This window comes from Salvelinus fontinalis, chromosome 19 (genome assembly GCF_029448725.1).
Source record: "Salvelinus fontinalis isolate EN_2023a chromosome 19, ASM2944872v1, whole genome shotgun sequence".
Classification (NCBI taxonomy): Eukaryota; Metazoa; Chordata; class Actinopteri; order Salmoniformes; family Salmonidae; genus Salvelinus; species Salvelinus fontinalis.
Window position 1 is genome coordinate 22174243 of NC_074683.1, and position 22320 is coordinate 22196562.

The following is a 22320-nucleotide window of genomic DNA, read 5'->3' on the forward strand; positions in this document are numbered from 1 at the left end:
GCCTTGGTTTCTCAAATAACTGCCTCACCTGGTTCACCAACTACTTCTCAAACAGAGTTCAGTGTGTCAAATCGGAGGGCTTGTTGTCTCTACCTCTGGCGGTCTCTATGGGGGTTCCACAGGGTTCAATCCTCAGGCCGACTCTTTTCTCTGTATACATCAATGATGTCGCTCTTGCTGCTGGTGAATCTCTGATCCACCTCTAGACGACACCATTCTGTATACTTCTGGCCCTTCTTTGGACACTGTGTTAACTAACCTCCAGACGAGCTTTAATGCCATACAACTCTCCTTCCGTGGCCTCCAACTGTTCTTAAATGCAAGTAAAACTAAATGCATGCTCTTCAACCGATCGATGCCCACACCTGCCCGCCCACCCAGCATCACTGCTTTGGACGGTTTTGACTTAGAATATGTGGACAATTACAAATACCTAGGTGTCTGGTTAGACTGTAAACTCTCCTTACAGACTCACATTAAGCATCTCCAGTCCAAAATTAAATCTAGAATCAGCTTCCTATTTTGCAACAAAGCATCCTTCACTCATGCTGCCAAACACACCCTCGTAAAACTGACTACCAATCCTTGACTTCGGCAATGTCATTTACAAATAGCCTCCAACACTCTACTCAGCAAATTGGATGCAGTCTATCACAGGGCCATCCGTTTTGTCACCATAGCCCCATACACTACCCACCATTGCGACCTGTATGCTCTCGTTGGCTGGCCCTGGCTTCATATTCATTGTCAAACCCACTGGCTCCAGTTCATCTATAAGTCTTTGCTAGGTAAAGCCCCGCCTTATCTCAGCTCACTGGTCACAATAGCAGCACCCACCCATAGCACGCGCTCCAGCAGGTATATTTCACTGGTCACCCCCAAAGCCAATTCCTCCTTCGGCCGCCTTTCCTTCCAGTTCTCTGCTGCCAATGACTGGAACGAGCTGCAAAAATCTCTGAAGCTGGAGACTCATATCTCCCTCACTAGCTTCAAGCACAAGCTGTCAGAGCAGCTCATAGATCACTGCACCTGTACATAGCGCACTTGTAATTAGCCCATCCAATTACCTCATCCCCATACTGTTATCTATTTTATTTATTTCCCTCTTTTGCACCCAAGTATCTCTACTTGTACACTCATCTTCTGCACATCTATCACTCCAGTGTTTAATTGCTATATTGTAATTTTTTCGCCACTATGGCCTATTTATTGCCTTACCTCCGTTATCCTACCTCATTTCCACACACTGTATACAGACTTTTTCTATTGTATTTTCTATTGTATTATTGACTGTATGTTTGTATGTTTGTATTATTGACTGTATGTTTGTTTATTCCATGTGTAACTCTGTGTTATTGTTTGTGTTGCACTGCTTTGCTGTATCTTGGCCAGGTCGCAGTTGTAAATGAGGCCAGGTCGCAGTTGTAAATGAGAACTTGTTCTCAACTAGCCTACCTGGTTAAATAAAGGTTAAATAAATAAAAAAAAATAAAAAATAAAATAAAAATAAAATACATACAGAAGATAGCCCGATTTGGCAAAATACCAAGTCCATATTATGGCAAAAACAGCTCAAATAAGCAAAGAGATGTGGGAACTCCTATATGTGGGACCTCCTTCAAGACTGTTGGAAAAGCATTCCAGGTGAAACTGGTTGAGAGAATGCCAAGAGTGTGCAAAGCTGTCATCAAAGGAAAGGGTGGCTAATTTGAAGAATCTCAAACATAAAATACATTTAGAATTGTTTAACACTTTTTTGGTAGGTAGCCTGGCAGGTAGCCTAGTGGTTAGAGCATTGGGCCAGTAACTGGAAGGTTGCTGGATTGAATCCCAGAGCTGACATGGTAAAAATCTGTCATTCTTCCCCTGAGCAAGGCAGTTAACCCACTGTTCCCTAGGTGCAGTGGATGTCAATTAAGGCAGCCCCCGCACCTCTCTGATTCAGATGTTGGTTTAAATGCGGAAGACACATTTCAGTTGAATACATTCAGTATTCATTCCATCTTGTTCCATCATCCTACAATGTCCGCCAGTGGGCTTCCTCTCGCTACCATATTTGGTAGTGAGTGGAAATGCCAACCTGATGCTTCACATTCGTACATCCAGAGAAATATCTGTGTCATTGTTTGATCTGTGATGTTACTGAGCAGTGCGAGTCATAAACTCAGAAAAAAAAGAAACGCCCCTTTTTCAGGACCCTGTCTTTCAAAGATAATTCGTTAAAAAGAAAAATCCTTCACAGATCTTCATTGTAAAAGGTTTAAACACTGTTTCCCATGTTTGTTCAATGAACCATATACAATTAATGAACATGCACCTGTGGAACGGTCGTTAAGACACTAACAGTTTACAGGCGGTAGGCAATTAAGGTCACAGTTATGAAAACTTAGGACACTAAAGAGGCCTTTCTACTGACTCTGAAAAACACCAAAAGAAAGATGCCCAGGGTCCCTGCTCATCTGCGTGAACGTGCCTTAGGCATGCTGCAAGGAGGCATGAGGCCTGCAAATATGGCCAGGGCAATAAATTGCAATGTCCGTACTGTGAGATGCCTAAGATAGCCCTACAGGGAGACAGGACAGACAGCTGATCGTCCTCGCAGTGGCAGACCACGTGTAACGACACCTGCACAGGATCGGTACATCCGAACATCACACCTGCAGGACAGGTACAGGATGGCAACAACAACTGCCCGTGTTACACCAGGAACGCACAATCCCTCCATCAGTGCTCAGACTGTCCGCAATAGGCTGAGAGAGGCTGGACTGAGGGCTTGTAGGCCTGTTGTAAGGCAGGTGCTCACCAGACATCACCGGCAACAACGTCGTCTATGGGCATAACCCCACCGTCGCTGGACCAGACAGGACTGGCAAAAAGGGCTCTTCACTAACGAGTCGCGGTTTTGTCTCACCAGGGGTGATGGTCGGATTCGCGGTTATTGTCGAAGGACTGAACGTTACACCGAGGCCTGTACTCTGGAGCGGGATCGATTTGGAGGTGGAGTGTCCGTCATGGTCTGGGGCGGTGTGTCACAGCATCATCGGACTGAGCTTGTTGTCATTGCAGGCAATCTCAACGCTGTGCGTTACAGGGGAGACATCCTCCTCCCTCATGTGGAACCCTTCCTGCAGGCTCATCCTGACATGACCCTCCAGCATGACAATGCCACCAGCCATACTGCTCGTTCTATGCGTGATTTCCTGCAAAACAGGAATGTCAGTGTTCTGCCATGGACAGCGAAGAGCCCAGATCTCAATCCCATTGAGCACGTCTGGGACCTATTGGATCAGAGGGTTAGGGCTAGGGCCATTCCCCCCAGAAATGTCCGGGAACTTGCAGGTGCCTTGGTGGAAGAGTGGGGTAACATCTCACAGCAAGAACTGGCAAATCTGGTGCAGTCCATGAGGAGGAGATGCACTGCAGTACTTAATGCAGCTGGTGGCCACACCAGATACTGACTCTTACTTTTGATTTTGACCCCCCTTTGTTCAGGGAAACATTATTCCATTTATGTTAGCCACATGTCTGTGGAACTTGTTCAGTTTATGTCTCAGTTGTTGAATCTTGTTATGTTCATACAAATATTTACACATGATAAGTTTTCTGAAAATTAACGCAGTTGACAGTGAGAGGACGTTTCTTTTTTTACTGCGTTAATGTGCGTTTTCAAAACGTATCGGCTATGTATCGACCAATCACAGGTCATGGTTCAATTACGTTTTGTACCACGTGACTTCCGCTTGCATTTGACGTTCTCGTGGCAGAAGCGGGGAGACATGGATAATTAGCTAAGCAGTGGGGGAAATATTTACGATTCCTGCTTTTTCCGGATGAGTTTTGTCACTCTATGCAATTTTAGTTTTGAATTATAAGAAAATACGCTTTACACAGCCATGCGGCGAAATAAGGCCGAAGTGGACGAATATATTTATTCAGTAGAGAGTTCCTCTCCTTCACTCAAAGAGGTGAGTCAAACCCGGCCCCAACCGGCTCTTCAGCCTGCGTATACTACCTAGGTAGCTAGCTAGGCTGAGCTAACTGCTACTGCCATCTTGGCCTGGCATTTAGCTACACCTAGCTGGTAGCTATTACAGCTAATAGTACATTAAGCATTGAACGTAGCTATCAAAATATTATTAATAGACTAACTTTGAAACAATAAGTAGCTAACGGATCAATTTGGCTAACTATCGTGGCTAACTAAAATGGGAACTCGGACACCTCAAGTTAATCGATCGCAAGGAACACTTCCTCGTTGAAAATGCGGGCAGCAGGGCTTGCTAGTTTTTGAAACCTGTCCATCAGCTTGCTTTTTGCCGGCTAACTAGCTAACGTTATGGCTGTGTCACTCTTCCTACGATCCGTTGGAAAAGAGCCATCATTACCTTTCTTACTTGATTTGTACATAGTTAACAATGTATACTTGAATGGATCCAGATAACTAGCTACCATTTTTAGCTAACTAAAGATGTCATATGAATGTAATCTGTAACGTTAGCGATCTAGTTATTATAACCATGAGTGTAACCTTACTTTAAATTAGGCCTATATGATCTTTCCACAGAAACCAATTAAAGGATTTTTATTTGCTAAATTATACTTCGAGGCTAAGGAGTATGAACTTGCTAAAAGGTAAGCCCTGAACACAACCAACGCAGACATTGTTGACATTGAAGTGGGTAACGATGCCGTTTTTGTGTGTATTGTGGTTCTGTTCTGAATGCCTGGTCCCCTCTGTTAGACATGTATCAGCATATTTGAAGGTGGCGGAAAGAGACCCCAAAGCACACAAGTTCCTGGGCAAACTTTATGAGAGGGAAGGAGATATCAACAAGGCCATAGGATGTTACAAGGTAAGATCCTTCTCAGTTGCTCACTTACATACTATTGCTATAGTATTATTTTACCCTGTCCTTTAGGCTTTGGCAGTCATCCAGTTTGATATGATTGATTTGTTTTTGAAGAAACAACTATGCCAGTTGTGTATGTGATTAGTGCTAGGGAATATATCAAATTATTGTTTTAGCGTGATATTCCAAATGCCTGTTTTGCAAGAAATGTTTTTAATTCTCCTTTTTATGAGCGTTTATGTCCGCTTGTTCTCATGTCTTTTTGGTCTTGTCTCCTTTGCTCCTTCTGTGCTGTGTGCACCTTCCCACTTAAACCAGTGATCTGTATATAATGACGACATGCTCATGTCTCTTCCCTAACAATGGGAGTTGTTGTCCCAAAGGAGGGAAGACAGATTTTGGACAGATTTTGGCGAAAGTGAAACCTCTCTCTTTGCCTCTTTCTCTCTGTTTTCACACACCAAGCCCCTCCCCCTGCCACTCACAACAACAAATATGAGAGATCACTTTTTCCTCTCTGACAAGTGGTTTCAACTCACTATTTGCATTTGAGGTTTGGTCCAACAGAAACAGTCATATGGACACTGAAACAGAGACATTATTTTACTGTAATAGAGAAGTTAACCTTTCTAATGATACCCTTTTTATGTCTCAACTCTTCAAATTGCTCGCAGAGCAGATGTTACTAAACAGGAGTATCAATGAACATACATTCTGGAAAATGAATGCTGTTTGTTGCGCATGGCATTGCCGTACTGCTAGCAGCATTTTAGCCAAAGACTATTATACTAGAGTGTGTTTTATAAATGTGCAATAAGCATAGAACACAATTATATAAGGAATTGGCAACTCATTCTCATTCTGATGCAGTTTTAGTCCATACTGCCCAGCTTTCTGGTCTTTAATTGTGTGTGTGTGTCCGTCCAGCGGTCTGTGGACCTGAACCCACCCCAGAAGGACCTGGTTTTGAAGGTGGCTGAGCTGCTGGTCAGTAAGACCGAGAGAGACAACAGAGCAGAGTTCTGGGTGGAGAAAGCTGCCAAGCTGCTGCCTGGACACCTTGCTGTCTTCAAACTCAAGGTAAGAGCTCTAACACATTATTGATTTCCTGTATTAAAATTATTTTTAGGTTGTTTAAAATGGTTTGCCTAACCTAAAATAGTGGGTCAAGGCTAAAGTCTGACTGCATTGTGACTGGAGCATTGTTTACAAACTGTGGCACTGGGTTGACACATGATCACTACCCGCACCACTCACCCCCTTGCCAGGAGTGCCTTTTGAGCTGGCAGCTGTTTAATGCATATGCCCTCCACACTCTCTCTCCCCGTAGGAGAAGTTGTTTAGCAGCAGATGGGCATGGGGGCTAGAAACAACTGTTTAAAAAAATCCTTGCTTTACTTAACTCTCCCTCTAGGAGCACCTACTGAATCAACAGGGCCAGCAGGGATGGAACCAGTTGTTTGACCTACTGCAGGCAGAGCTGGCTGTGAGGCCTGGTGATTCCCATATCAACATCAAGCTGGTTCAGTTGTTCTCCTCCGATGGCAGGCTGGAGGAGGCTGTCAAACACTGTCTGGCCACAGAGAAGAGAGGCCTGCTTAGATCCAGCTTGGACTGGTACTCTACTGTAGTAAAAACTCTACAGGTCAGCAGGATGCTCACAAAATACAATTATGTTCTTATGGAATTACATGTACAATGGTAAAGTGGTGAATTGTGTGTTTCTCAGGAATCCCTAGCCCAGCCCAGTGTTTCGTCCAATGAGAAGATGAGTCAACATCAGCAGAGAGAGCTACTTTTGGCCCACTGCAGCCTGCTGAGACTGACTCTGCAGGGGAAAGGACTGCAGCCTAGCATCCAGGCCCTCTGGAGGTGTGTTTGTCACATCCAGGCTAGACAGGGACATGTGAATGCTGTACTAGTCTACCAACAGAGCTCCTTCATTAGAGCACCACTCCGTAGAGTCCTATTAGATTGTAGCACTGTGTGTGTGAGTATTTAACCTCATTTCTCTCTTTCTGTGTAGTTTTGACTGTGCGATGCAGGGCCTGAAGAAGGCAGAGGGCAGTGTAACAGATGATCTGTCTGGGGTCTATGTGGAGATGAGGGGACATCTGTACCTGCATGCTGGCACTCTGCTGCTGAAGATGGCTCAGGAGCGAGAACAGCAGTGGCGGGCTGTCATCGATCTGGCTGTTCTCTGCTATCTGCTGGCCTACCAGGTAACACACACACACAAGCTAGAGGCTTTGTAGTAAATAACAGTCCCTGTGTATCCCATTTCTTATTTTCATTCTTCCTACTTTTCATATTTAGGTCCCCAGGCCAAAGAGCAAGGTGTCTAAACGGGACCAGTCTCCTCCTCAGCCTCTGGAGCTACTGGCCAGTGACCGAAAGAGCCAGGCTGGACACATGCTGCTCAACCTCAAGCCCGAGACACACACCTTTGTCAGAGAGGTGGTGGAGGCGTTTGGGAACCGTAGTGGTCAGGACGCTTTGTTTGAGCTTTTGTTTGGGCCTCTGGCTCCGGCCGGGACTTCCTTCATTGGCAACGATGACATCCGCTCCATCAACACACAGGCTCCAGAGATATCTGACCTCACCAAATGGGATAATGGTATGATGCGTGTGTGTGGCTCCACACAACAGGAGCCCAGTTGATCTCACACATAAGATCTCTAACTTTTTTGTCTCCAGGCTCCATCCAGCTCCATGGTGGGGACCTCCAGCAGCTGTGTTGGCTGGGCCTCCAATGGTCTCTCTTGGCCCAGAGGCCTGCTCTGAGGGACTGGCTCAAACAGCTGTTCCCCAGGCTCAACCTGGAGACCTCCAAACTGGACACCAACACACCAGAGTCCATCTGCCTGCTAGACCTGGAGGTGGGTGTGGTCGGGGTGGCTCTACAGTATCTAGTCCTGAGTGATTTAGTGCTCTTTGGGGTTGTTCCGGTTAGATTATTACAAAATAATTATCATTTTTGATTTTGGGTTGGAGTATTTTTAACATTAAATGCACTATGCATTATGTGGGTTGAATGCTGTATCACAGAATAAAACTATTAATGAAAGTCCCATGATGGTAGTGACTGCCCATGACTACATATTAACCATCAGTTATTCACATCACTTTAATAAAATATTTCAGTTGTGTATATTACATGTGTTTTATTTGATTACTTTATTTCAAGTCATCTCATCTCTATAGAGCTGATGTCTGACAAAATCACAATTTTTAGTAGTTCTTCAAAGTAAATAAGGCATACTTTTATGACGGCTGAATACCAACTATCAATCACTTAGATCACGTATTTTCAGGTACTCCCTCATGAAGAAACTGCTCTCTTGGAATAACTTCTTGATCGCACATTCTTCTTTCCCTTACGTAGCAGGCGTAAAACACACAGGCCGACAACTAGCTGCACGATGAATTATGCTTATTGTAGTTAATTATCACGTTTTCTGCACTAAACTATGTAGAACATTGGCCTGTTGGAAACTACAACTCCCTACTACATCGCACATTTTGGGCGAGATCTGATTTATCTCTAGAGAAACTGCAGCGCAATGTGCGCATTGAGCTCAGAAAAAAACGTAACGAAATGGAATTCAAATAATTGAACGACGTCGGTCAATTAGTTGTTTAAAAACAGGAAAATAACAAATATTGGTTATTCGCTCAGCACTAACAATATCTATGCTGTTCAGTTACGGCCTTATAACAATCTTAATACTGTCCTTCGTATCATATTATTGATGGTTTCCTTTTGCTTAATTTTTCATTCATACAATGACCTGTAATGCACTAAGAACTAATGCAATGAACTTGTTTGGGTTCTTCTAACAATACACTGGGGTGATTCCCTCCTCTCTCTCTCTCTCCTGTCTAGGTGTTCCTGTGTGGGGTGGTGTGGTGCAGTCACACCCAGCTCCAGGAAAGGGCCAGGATCAGTTCTACTGGTCAACACGAGCCCCGCTGCCTGCCCCTGCCCCTCCTCCACCTCCTCTTCACAGACAGACAGAGGGACTGGTGGGACGCAGTCTACAGGCTCATACACAAACGAGCTGCGTGAGTCACGATGGGTTATAATCTCTGTAGTTATGTGATAGTTGTCTGAAATCAAGTGTTTTACTACATTTTACATTATAGTAATTAAGCAGACACTCTTTTCCAGAGTGACACATATATTTTCAGCTTTTTTTTTTTTTCATACTGCCATGCTCTACCAACTGAGCCACACGGGACTACACAAACAAGCTCTGTAAAAATTACCGAGGCGCCCTCCCTCTCTCCTTCCCTCACTTGAACTGATCACTGATAATACATGTCGGTAACACTTTACTTGACACCCAGCGTCATAACACTGTCATGACATATACAGTACCAGTCAAAAGTTTGAACACCTACTCATTCAAGGGCTTTTCTTTATTTAATTTTTTTCCTATGTTGTAGAATAATAGTGAAGACATAAAAACTATGAAGTAACACATATGGAATCATGTAGTAACCAAAAAAGTGGTTTGAGATTTTTTAAAGTAGCCACCCTTTGCCTTGATTACAGCTTTGTGCACTCTTGGCATTCTCTCAACCAGCTTCACCTGGAATGCTTTTCCAACAGTCTTGAAGGAGTTCCCACATATGCTGAGCACTTGTTGGCTGCTTTTCCTTCACTCTGCGATCCAAATCATCCCAAACCATCTCTCAATTGGGTTGAGGTTGGGTGATTGTGGAGGCAAGGTCATCTGATGCAGCACCCCATCACTCTCCTTCTTGGTTAAATAGCCCTTAGACAGCCTGGAGGTGTGTTGGGTCATTGTCCTGTTGAAAAACAAATGATCGTCCCAATAAGTCCAAACCAGATGGGATGGCGTATCGCTGCAGGATGCTGTGGTAGCCATGCTGGTTAAGTGTGTCTTGAATTGTAAATACATCACTGACCGTGTCACCAGCAAATCACCATCACACCACCACCACCATGCTTCACAGCGGGATCCACACATGCGGAGATCATCCTTTCACCTACTCTGCGTCTCACAAAGACATGGCATTTGGAACCAAAAATCTCATATTTGACCTCATCTGACCAAAGAAAAGATTTCCACCAGTCTAATGTCCATTGCTCGTGTTTCTTGGCCCAAGCAAGTCTCTTCTTCTTACTGGTGTCCTTTAGAAGTGGTTTCTTTGCAGCAAATGACCATGAAGGACTGATTAACGCAGTCTCCTCTTAACAGTTGATGTTGAGATGTGTCTGTTACTTGAACTGAAGCATTTATTTGGGCTGCAATTTCTGAGGCTGGTAACTAATGAACTTGTCCTCTGCAGCAGAGGTAACTCTGGGTCTTCCTTTCCTGTGGCGGTCTTCATGAGAGCTAGTTTCATCATAGCGCTTGAAGGTTTTTGCGACTGCACTTGAAGATAATTTCAAAGTTCTTGAAATTTTCCAAATTGACTGACCTTCATGTCTTAAAGTAATGATGGACTGTTGTTTCTCGTTGCTTATTTGAGCTGTTCTTGCCATAACGACTTGGTATTTTACCAAATAGGGCTGTCTTCTGTATACCACCCCTACCTTGTCACAACACAACTGATTGGCTCAAACGCATTAAGAAGGAAATAAATTCCATAAATGAACTTTTAACAAGGCACACCTCTTAATTGAAATGCATTCCAGGTGACTACCTCATGAAGCTGATTGCGAGAAAGGCAAGAGCGTGCAATGCTGTCATCAAGGCAAAGGGTGTCTACTTTGAAGAATCTGAAATATAAAATATATTTTGATTTGTTTAACACTGTGTTTGTTCCATATGTGTTATTTCATAGTTTTTTTGTCTTCACTATTATTCTACAATATAGAATATAGTCCAAATAAAGAAAAACCCTTGAATAAGTAGGTGTGTCCAAACGTTTGTCTGGTACTATATATCTCAAATCAAATGTATTTATATAGCCCTTACATCAGCTGATATATCAAAGTGCTGTACAGAAACCCAGCCTAAAACCCCAAACAGCAAGCAATGCAGGTGTAGAAGCACGGTGGCTTGGAAAAATTCCCTAGAAAGGCCAGAACCTAGGAAGAAACCTAGAGAGGAACCAGGCTGAGGGGTGGCCAGTCGTCTTCTGGCTGTGCCGGGTGGAGATTATAACAGAACATGGCCAAGATGTTCAAATGTTCATAAATGACCAGCATGGTCAAATAATAATAATCACAGTAGTTGTCAAGGGTGCAGCAAGTCAGCACCTCAGGAGTAAATATCAGTTGGCTTTTCATAGCTGATCATTCAGAGTATCTCTACCGTTCCTGATGTCTCCTGATGAGAGTTGAAAACAGCAGGTCTGGGACAGGTAGCACGTCCGGTGAACAGGTCAGGGTTCCATAGCCGCAGGCAGAACAGTTGAAACTGGAGCAGCAACACAGCCAAGTGGACTGGGGACAGCAAGGAGTCATCATGCCAGGTAGTCCTGAGGCATGGTCCTAGGGCTCAGGTCCTCAGAGAGAGAGAATTAGAGAAAGCATACTTAAATTCACACAGGACACCGGATAAGACAGGAGAAATACTCCAGATATAACAGACTGACCCTAGCCCCCCGACACAAACTACTGCAGCATAAATACTGGCTGAGACAGGAGGGGTCAGGAGACACTGTGGCCCCGCCCCCGGACAGGGCCAAACAGGCAGGATATAACCCCACCCACTTTGCCAAAGCACAGCCCCCACACCACTAGAGGGATATCTTCAACCACCAACTTACCATCCTGAGACAAGGCCGAGTATAGCCCACAAAGATCTCCGCCACGGCACAACCCTAGGGGTTGTCTATATATCTCTCTATCCTGAACAAATATATAAGCGCAACATGTAAAGTGTTGGTTTCATGAGCTGAAATTAAAGATCCCAGAAATCGTACTTCTCTCAAGTTTTGTGCAATAATCTGTTTACATCCCTGTTAGTGAGCATTTCTTCTTTGCCAAGATAATCAATCCAATTGAAGGGTGTGGCATATCAAGAAGCTGATTAAACAGCATGATCATTACACAGGTGCACCTTCTGCTGGGGACAATAAAAGGCTACTCTAAAATGTGCCGTTTGGTCACACAACACAATGCTACCGATGTCTCAAGTTTTGACGGAGCGTGCAATTGGCATGCTGACGGCAGGATTGTCCACCAGAGTTGTTGCCAGATAATTTAATGTTCGGTTCTCTACCGTAAGTCACCTCCAACGTCGTTTTAGAGGATTTGGCAGTACGTCTAAACGATCCCACTACATGTAACCACGCCAGCCCAGGACCCTCCACATCCTGCTTCTTCACTTCTGAGACCAGTCACCCGGACAGCTGATGAAACTGAGTTTTTCTGTCTGTAATAAAGCCCTTTTGTGGGGGGGAAACTCATTGTGATTGGCTGTGCCTGGCTCCCAAGTGGATGGGCCTATGCTCACCCATGGCTACGCCCCTACCCAGTCATGTGAAATCCAGAGATTAGGGCCTAATGAATTTATTTCGTTGGAAATGTTGCATTTTTATATTTTCGTTTTTTAGAGCTGTTGTGACATATTGCGTTATTTTTATGGCTGGTTATGACACCTACATAAGAGTGTCTCAACCTTCCAAATTAGGCAAAACATTCCATTACACTATAGCCAACTTGTCAACAGTATGAAATTCATCATATTAAATTATTTTAATTGTTCACACCTACCCCAATGCTCTCTTTCTGATGAATGCAGTAGCAGATTTTAGGAGGACAGGACACTCTCTTTTTGACTAACTACTGACATAAGGGCATGTACGTGATAGGCCTATCTGGCTTATATGATTATGATGGTCATAATGCTTCATGACAGTGTCAGTGCTTTTTCTTAGTCCAAGTAATGTGACACAGGATGGTCACAATGCTTTATGACAGTGGCATGAAGTGTATTTTCTACAAGTTATTTAAAATATGATTGGGCGGGGGGGAAACATGACTGTAAAGAATTCATTTCAACAACAAAGGACTTTAAAAAAAACTTTCAAACAAAAGGAAACTTCTTGGCAGGGAAAAAACATGTTTGAATAAATGTGGGTTTTGACACTTATGTAGGTGTCATAACAGCTATAAAATATTGCAATATGTCACAACAGGTCTAAATGTATGGGTCATGACAGTGTTATGACAATTTGTCAACTATTATGACATGGTTATGAAGTAAAGTGTAACCATAAGATCTGATATAAGGTCAGCGTTAAAATGTAAAGTCACAGGATGGAGAAGTCAAGCTGACTGATGGCTCTGTGGTTAACATGACTATGGTTCTGCTTCTGTCTGCGGGCCTGTATATATAATACTCTCTGTGTATCTGTGTTTGTAGGCCTGGCATGTCAGCCAAACTGAGGATGACGGTTCAACATGGACTAAGCACCTTGCGAGCCGGAGAGAAACATTGCCTTCAACCAGCCCTGCCCATACACTGGGCCCAGCACCTCAGCTCAGCGGTACACACACCTCAGCCAGATGAGACACCTGCCTTTTTCTGTCACACACTACACACACTATGCCTTATGATTAACGAGACGTGGTGTGATCATAACAACATACAGGAACTCAAGTCCTTCTGTTCACCTGACTTAGAATTCCTCACAATCAAATGTCGACCGCATTATCTACCAAGAGAATTCTCTTCGATTAAAATCACAGCCGCATATATTCCCCCCCAAGCAGACACATCGATGGCCCTGAACAAACTTTATTTGACTATGTAAACTGGAAACCACAAATCCTGAGGCTGCATTCATTGTAGCTGGGGATTTAAACAAGGCTAATCTGAAAACAAGACTCGCTAAATTCTATCAGCATATCGATTGTGCTTACAGGGCTGGTAAAACCTTGGTTCATTGTTATTCTAACTTCCGTGACGCATATAAGGCCCTCCCCCACCCTCCTTTCGTAAAAGCTGACCACTACTCCATTTTGTTGCTTCCAGCCTATAGACAGAGACTAAAACAGGAAGCTCCCGCGCTCAGGTCTGTTCAACGCTGGTCCGACCAATCTGATTCCACGCTTCAAGACTGCTTCGATCACGTGGATTGGGATATGTTCCGCATTGCGTCAAACAACAACATTGACGAATATGCTGATTTGGTGAGCGAGTTTATTAGCAAGTGCATCGTCGATGTTGTACCCACAGCAACTATTAAAACATTCCCAAACCAGAAACCGTGGATTGATGGCAGCATTTGCGCGAAACTGAAAGCGCGAACCACTGCTTTTAATCAGGGCAAGGTGACCGGAAACATGACCGAATACAAACAGTGTAGCTATTCCCTCCGCAAGGCAATCAAACAAGCTACGCATCAGTACAGAGACAAAGTAGAGTTGCAATTCAACAGCTCAGACACGAGAGGTATGTGGCAGGGTCTACAGTCAATCACGGATTACAAAAAGAAAACCAGCCCCGTCGCGGACCAGGATGTCTTGCTCCCAGAAAGGCTTAATAACTTTTTTGCTCGCTTTGAGGACAATACAGTGCCACTGACACGGCCCGCTACCAAAACCTGCGGACTCTCCTTCACTGCAGCCGACGTCAGTAAAACATTTAAACGTGTTAAATCTCGCATGGCTGCAGGCCCAGACGGAATCCCCAGCCGCGTCCTCAGAGCATGCGCAGACCAGCTGGCTGGTGTGTTTACGGACATATTCAATCTATCCTTATCCCAGTCTGCTGTTCCCACATGCTTCAAGAGGGCTACCATTGTTCCTGTTCACAAGAAAGCTAAGGTAACTGAGCTAAACGACTACCGCTCCGTAGCACTCACTTCCGTCATCATGAAGTGCTTTGAGAGACTCCACTCTACCTGACACTATCACCTCCACTCTACCTGACACCCTAGACCCACTCCAATTTGCTTACCGCCCCAATCGGTCCATAGACGACGCAATCGTAACCACACTGCACACTGCCCTAACCCATCTGGACAAGAGGAATAACTATGTAAGAATGCTGTTCGCCGACTACAGCCCAGCATTTAACACCATAGTACCCTTCAAACTCGTCATCAAGCTCGAGACCCTGGGTCTCGACCCCGCCCTGTGCAACTGGGTACTGTACTTCCTGATGGTGAGGGTAGGTAACAACATCTCCACCCCGCTGATCCTCAACACTGGGGCCCCACAAGGGAGCGTTCTGAGCCCTCTCCTGTACTCCCTGTTCACCCATGACTGCTTGGCCATGCACGCCTCCAACTCAATCATCAAGTTTGCAGACAACACTAGTGGTAGGCTTGATTACCAACAACGACGAGACGGCCTACAGGGAGGAGGTGAGGGCCCTCGGAGTGTGGTGTCAGGAAAATAACCTCACACTCAACGTCAACAAAACAAAGGAGATGATCGTGGACTTCAGGAAACAGCAGAGGGTGCACCCCCCTATCCACATCGACGGGACAGTAGTGGAGAGGGTAGAAAGTTTTAAGTTCCTCGGCGTACACATCACGGACAAACTGAACTGGTCCACCCACACAGACAGCGTTGTGAAGAAGGCGCAGCAGCGCCGCTTCAACCTTAGGAGGCTGAAGAAATTCGCCTTGTTACCAAAAACACTCTCAAACTTTTACAGATGCACAATCGAGAGCATCCTGTCGGGCTGTATCACCGCCTGGTGCGGCAACTGCTCCGCCCACAACCGTAAGCCTCTCCAGAGGATAGTGAGGTCTGCACAACGCATCACTGGTGGCAAACTACCTGCCCTCCAGGACACCTACACCACCCGATGTCACAGGAAGGCCATAAAGATCATCAAGGACAATAACCACCCGAGCCACTGCCTGTTCACCCCGCTATCATCCAGAAGGCGAGGTCAGTACAGGTGCATCAAAGCTGGGACCGAGAGACTGAAAAACAGCTTCTATCTCAATACCATCAGACTGTTAAACAGCCACCACTAACATTGAGTGGCTGCTGCCAACATACAGACTCAACTCCAGCCACTTTAATAATGGAAAAATTGATGTGAAAAATGTATCACTAGCCACTTTAAACAATGCCACTTAATATAATGTTTACATACCATACATTACTCATCTCATATGTATATACTGTACTCTGTACCATCTACTGCATCTTGCCAATGCCGTTCTGTACCATCACTCATTCATATATTTTTATGTACATATTCTTCATCCCTTTACACTTGTGTGTATAAGGTAATTGTTAGGTTAGATTTATCGTTGGTTATTACTGCATTGCCGGAACTAGAAGCACAAGCATTTCGCTACACTCGCATTAACATCTGCTAACCATGTGTATGTGACAAATAAAAAATTGGATTTGATTTGATATGTGCTAGGTGTCTGTCTGAAATGTTTACCTCCGCATTTACTCAATAGTATTTATAACTTTGTATGATTATTATTTATAACTCTCGGACTAGCGAGAATATTCTACAAAATCCCTTTTATATAACTATGTAAAACGAAATAACTGTGAGAATGCGACACTGAACGAGGTGTCCTTAGTAAAAATGAATGATTTTGAAGAAATTACATATCTGCGTTTGGATTAAACATCTGTTCTGATGTAATTCCCAGGGGTTTGGTGTGAACTCATACTACGCCCACGAGTGCATAAGGCGGAGTGTTCACTACTGGAACGTGGTGCTCCCCCTGCTGGACAAGATCAAGAGGAGACGTGGCATCCCTGAATCCCTGGACCCCCTGTTCATACACTTCCCCTCTAGAGACATAGAGGTGAGCTACCACCACAGCTGCTTCTCTGACCAACACTGTTAGTCTGCTGAGTTAAAGCATTGGCATGTGTGTAGACTTTTGATATCAAATGAAATTTTATTGGTTACATGCGCCGAATCCAACAGGTGTAGACTTTACAGTGAAATGCCGACTTACGAGCCCATTCACAACAATGCGGAGTTAAAAAGTAAGACAAGTATTTGCTAAATAAAAAGGGAAATGGTAACACAGTAAAAACAATAACGAGGCTATATACAAGGAGTACCCGTACCGAGTCAATGAGCAGGGGTACGAGGTAATTGAGGTAATACACTGTGTACACAGTACATGTGGGTAGGGTTAAAAGTGACTAGGCAATCAGGATATATATTTGTATTTATTATGGGTCCCGGCAGCAGCTACTCTTCCTAGGTTCCAGCAAAATTCAGACTGTTTATACAATTTTAAAAACATTACAATACATTCAGACTGTGTGCCCTCAGGCCCCTACTCCACCATTATCACATATATACAGTACAAAATCCATGTGTACGTGTGTGTATATGTTATTGTGTGTGTATGCATGTGTCTGCCTTGTGTTGCTTTACAGTCCCCGCTGTTCCATAAGGTGTTTTTTTAATCTGTTTTTTAAATCTAATTTTACTGCTTGCGTCAGTTACTTGATGTGGAATAGAGTTCCATGTAGTCATGGCTCTATTTAGTATTGTGCTCCTTCCATAGTCTGTTCTGGACTTGGGGACTGTGAATGTCTTGTGGCATGTCTTGTCGGGTATGCATGGGTGTCCGAGCTGTGCTCCAGTAGTTCAAACAGACAGCTCGGTGCATTCAACTTGTCAATACCTCCCATAAATACAAGCAGGGATGAAGTCAATCTCACTTTCATACATACATAAACTCAGCAAAAAATAAACGTCCCTTTTTCCGGACCCTGTCTTTCAAAGATAATTCGTAAAATTCAAATAACTGCACAGATCTTCATTGTAAAGGGTTTTAAACACTGTTTCCTATGCTTGTTCAATGAACCAAAAACAATTAATGAACATGCACCTGTGGAATGGTCGTTAATAAGACACTAACAGTTTACAGACGGTAGGCAATTAAGGTCACAGTTATGAAAACTTAGGACACTAAAGAGGCCTTTCTACTGACTCTGAAAAACACCAAAAGAAAGATGTCCAGGGTCCCTGCTAATCTGCGTGAACGTGCCTTAGGCATGCTGCAAGGAGGCATGAGGCCTGCAGATGTTGCCAGGGAAATAAATTGCGATGTCCGTACTGTGAGACACCTAAGACAGCACTACAGGACAGACAGCTGATCGTCCTCGCAGTGGCAGACCACGTGTCAAAACAACACCTGCACAGGATCGGTACATCCGAACATCACACCTGTGGGAGAGGTACAGGATGGCAACAACAACTGCCCAAATTACACCAGGAACGCACAATCCCTCCATCAGTGCACAGACTGTCCGCAATAGGTTGAGAGAGGCTGAACTGAGGGCTTGTAGGCCTGTTTTAAGGCAGGTGCTCACCAGACATATCCAACAACAATGTCGCCTATGGGCAGAAACCCACCGTCGCTGGACCAGACAGAACTGGCAAAAGTGCTCTTCACTGACAAGTCGCGGTTTTGTCTTTATTGTCGAAAGAATGAGCGTTACACCGAGGCCTGTACTCTGGCGCGAGATCGATTTGGAGGTGAGTGTCTGTCATAGTCTGGGGTGGTGTGTCACAGCATCATCGGACTGAGCTTGTTGTCATTGCAGGCAATCTCAACGCTGTGCGTTACAGGGAAGACATCCTCCTCCCTCATGTGCTACGCTTCCTGCAGGCTCATCCTGACATGACCCTCCAGCATGACAATGCCACCAGCCATACTGCTTGTTCTGTGCGTGATTTCCTGCAAGACAGGAATGTCAGTGTCCTGCCATGGACAGCGAAGAGCCCGGATCTCAATCCCATTGAGCACGTCTGGGACCTGTTGGATCAGAGGGTTAGGGCTAGGGCCATTCCCCCCAGAAATGTCCGGGAACTTGCAGGTGCCTTGGTGGAAGAGTGGGGTAACATCTCACAGCAAGAACTGGCAAATCTGGTGCAGTCCATGAGGAGGATATGTTTTTTCTGAGTATTGTAGATTTGTAGTGGTATAATAATGTTATATCATGTACTGTTTTATTTTTTGTTTTATATGTAATGTAATTGACTTGATGTGTTTGGACCCCAGGAAGTATAGCTGTTGCCTTGGCAACAACTAATGGGGATCCCTAATAGATGCAGATGCGAGTGCTACAGGGTGATAGTCATTTAGACAGGTTACAGCTGGTCAGTGCATGCTCTGAGTATGCATCCTGGTAATCCGTCTGGCCCTGCGGCCTTGTGAATGTTAACCTGTTTAAAAGTCTTACTCACATCGGCTACGGAGAGAGTGATCATAGTCCTCTGGAACAGCTGGTTCTCTCACACATGGACAGTGTTGCTTGCCTCGACGCGAGCATAGATGGCATTTAGGTCATTTGGTAGGCTGGTGTCACTGGGCAGCTCTCGGCTGGGTCTCCCGTTCTATTCCGTGATAGTTTGCAAGCCCTGCCACATCCGACAAGTGTCAGAGCTGGTGTAATAGGATTTGATCATAGTCCTGTATTGACGCTTTGCCTGTTTGATAGTTCGTCGCAGCGTCGTCCGGTTTAGGGCAGGGTTTGGCTGGCCGGGATTTCCTTGTCCCATCGTGCTCTAGCGACTTCTTGAGGTGCGCCGGGCTCCTGCAGTTGGACGGTGTTTCCTCCGACACAGTGGTGCGGCAGGCTTCCGGGTTAAGCGAGCAGTGTGGCTGGGCAGGGATGTGTTTTTCCAAGGACGCATGGCTCTCGACCTTCGCCTCTCACGAGTCCGTAGGGTAGTTGCAGCAATGGGACAGACTGTAACTACCAATTGGATATCACGAAAAAGGGGTAGAAATAATCACCGACCACTAGGAACGCCGCCTCTGGATGAGCATTTTCTTGTTTTCTTATGGCCGTATACAGCTTGTTGAGTGCGGTCTTAGTGCCAGCATCGGTTTGTGGCATTAAATACAACTATGAAAAATACAGATGAATACTCTTGGTAAATAGTATGGTCTACAGCTTATCATGAGTTACACTAACTCAGGTGAGCAGAACATCAATACTTCCTTATTATTTGAGATTGTGCAGCAGCTGTTGTTAATAAAGAGAAGCACCACCACCACCCTGGATCTGCCGTTCTGTACTGTCGATGCATTGAAAAACCAGGTAGCTTTATATTATCCATATCCTTGTTCAGCTGTGACTCCAAAAAGCATAGTATTTTACAGTTCTTAATGTCCTGTTGATAGGATAGTCTCGAACAGAGCTCGTCCAATTTTCTTTCCAGCGATTGCACATTCACCAATAGAACCGAGGGTAGAAACAGTCTCACCAGGGTGCTCGCGTGCCAGCCTCTATACGAGTGTCGTGGATCAGGGCCTGGTCCGGGATAATCCATATGTCTTTTTCATCCGACTCATTGAAGTAGAAGTCCTCGTCCAAATGGAGGTTAGTGATAGCTGTTTTCTTGTTCAGAAGCTTTTTTCGGTCATAGGAAACAATGGTGGAAACATTATGTACAGAAAAAGTTCAGATTAGGACAAAAAAAGACACTAAATAGCAAAATTGGTCAGGAGCCTGTAAAACGGCCGCTATTCACTCCGGTGCCATGTAATCACTGTTGCCAAGCTGGAAAATTGACAAGACCAGTTTTAATGTATGCATTGCTCTATTTTCATTGGATTTTGTGTTCATCGCAGATCCCATCAGTGAAGGGCTTTGAGGAGGAGGCCAAGATAGCATTTGCGACCCTCCTGGACATCGAGGGGAGGACAGAGGAGGCTATCGCTACCCTGGAGACCATCAACAACATCTCGTCTAACTGGCACCTAGCTAGGGTATGTAGTGACGGGTTCACTGCTCGACCTTGGTCTTGGAGTCTGTCACCTGCACTTTATCACCATGCTTTTAAGTGCAGCTCCCAGTAAAAAATTCTGCCAGCATTGTTCTGTTTTCCCATACAGAATGTGTTTGTTATGAATTGTCTTTTGATATATCTCTGGGTTTTGTAGATCTTTCAGCGTCTGTCTGAGGAGGCTGGTAGCGGGGTGGAGGAGACACAGGACAGGTGCATCATGTTCCTCAGGAAGTTCAGAACTTACCTGTCCAAGATCTACAACGCCAACGCTGACGACATGGATAAGGTTAGACACACACACTAGTGGTGCGCGGGTCAGGTATTTGTTCACTTGCCCGCAATTGCTAAATCTGAGGCCTGCACCCGACCCTAACCCACAAATATAGAATATACGCTATAGGCTATAGGCAAAGACCGCAGAACCATTCTTTGATAGGGGTGTATGATTTTTTTGTTGCATGATTTTGATACGTTTCTACTAATAATTTATGACATTTTGGTCGGCTATTTGTTAGTCATCTTCTCTATAATTAAATACATGCAGCTTCTCTTCTGTCAGTAAATGTTGCCCTAGAAGATTAAATAAACCCTTGCTCACCAGAATAAATCGATAGAATGAATGCTTCAATCTAGTTGACATCTGAGAAAATGCAATAACTCAACAACAACAAAAAGATAAAGATGGCACCTCTACCGATGGTATTTAACTGAGCATTCGCATTCTCTCAAGATGCTGGAAGAAAGAAATAATATTTCTCCACTCCTGTTCCCGAGTAAAAATGTTGCCTACATTTTGTATCATTTTACTGCAAGAAATGCTTAATTCTGCTGCAGTTAATATTAAGGCTATGTGAGAGGTTATAGGCCTACAGTTAGTGTCCAGATTTGAGTTTCCATTTAACCCATCTGAACAGTAGGCTACAGTTACCTTCATATAATCAAAAGTTTAAGAGTTAGAAGCATGACATGACATTCAACCGTATTCACTGTTATGACCCAGCTGCCCGTTTCGATGGAGGAGGTGATGGATCTCCTGAACGATGTGAAACAGCAGCTGGAGGAGAGTGGAGAAGCGATGGATGAAGAGGAGGACGGCGGACCGGTCCACTCCAGCCTTCAGTTTACTAAGCCTGCTGCTTCAATCTCTTGTGTCAGATTCGCCCCATTAACCCCCTCCCCCAGCAAGAGCTTGGCCTCTCCCTCCAAAAGACACCTGGTACTTTTAATTATAAATGTTGACTTATAAACATATGTGAGACAGTTGCTCTTCCAATTTTTCAAACATGGACATACATGCACACAGATTTACTCTACAGGTTGTTTTTCTCGCATAAATATTTGAAATATCTTGATGGGGTGGAAAAATATTATCCTCCATTTCCAGATTTCACTAAAGACGCCACCTCATTGGGCGGAGGACCAGAAGTCCCTCCTGCAGATGCTCTGCCAGCAGGTGGAGAGCCTCAAGGTCAGCCCCTGGATTCATTGTTTTTGAGGATATGGTAGATGGATGTTAGCCATGTCAAGTGTGTGTATTAATTAAGATGTTAATGTATGGTTTCTGTGTTGATAAGTGCTGTGTGGTTGTGTTGCAGAATGAGGTCCATGACCTGAGGCATCACTCATCAGACAGCATGGCGTCACCCCACCAAAGAATGTATGGAGATGGGTACGGGGCTGAGAGCATGCAGGAGGGCTACCCCCCAGCACAGACCTTCCATGGAGCACCCCTCACTGGTAGGAACACAGTACACAACTGAGTTGTGTAGTTTGACTGTGCGTTTTAAGGA

The 22320-nt window shown here is 44.6% G+C and overlaps 1 protein-coding gene across 2 annotated transcripts in view; it reads left to right on the plus strand.

Moving 5' to 3' along the window:
* The first annotated feature begins 3750 nt into the window (after nucleotides 1-3750).
* LOC129816491 (E3 SUMO-protein ligase RanBP2-like) overlaps nucleotides 3751-22320 on the plus strand; it is a 37051-nt gene continuing 18481 nt past the window's right edge. Inside the window, exons 1-17 of one of the 2 annotated variants that reach the window (XM_055871039.1) lie at nucleotides 3751-3965; nucleotides 4565-4632; nucleotides 4742-4853; nucleotides 5778-5930; nucleotides 6265-6495; nucleotides 6580-6722; nucleotides 6877-7072; nucleotides 7167-7467; nucleotides 7548-7729; nucleotides 8737-8915; nucleotides 13199-13322; nucleotides 16413-16571; nucleotides 20373-20510; nucleotides 20685-20816; nucleotides 21531-21746; nucleotides 21915-21998; nucleotides 22126-22267. In XM_055871039.1, the coding sequence (XP_055727014.1) occupies nucleotides 3894-3965; nucleotides 4565-4632; nucleotides 4742-4853; nucleotides 5778-5930; nucleotides 6265-6495; nucleotides 6580-6722; nucleotides 6877-7072; nucleotides 7167-7467; nucleotides 7548-7729; nucleotides 8737-8915; nucleotides 13199-13322; nucleotides 16413-16571; nucleotides 20373-20510; nucleotides 20685-20816; nucleotides 21531-21746; nucleotides 21915-21998; nucleotides 22126-22267 (2632 nt within the window). In that variant the 5' untranslated portion in view covers nucleotides 3751-3893. Of the gene's footprint in view, nucleotides 3966-4564; nucleotides 4633-4741; nucleotides 4854-5777; nucleotides 5931-6264; nucleotides 6496-6579; nucleotides 6723-6876; nucleotides 7073-7166; nucleotides 7468-7547; nucleotides 7730-8736; nucleotides 8916-13198; nucleotides 13323-16412; nucleotides 16572-20372; nucleotides 20511-20684; nucleotides 20817-21530; nucleotides 21747-21914; nucleotides 21999-22125; nucleotides 22268-22320 lie in introns of those variants that run through there. The other variant, XM_055871038.1, reaches the window with a different exon arrangement.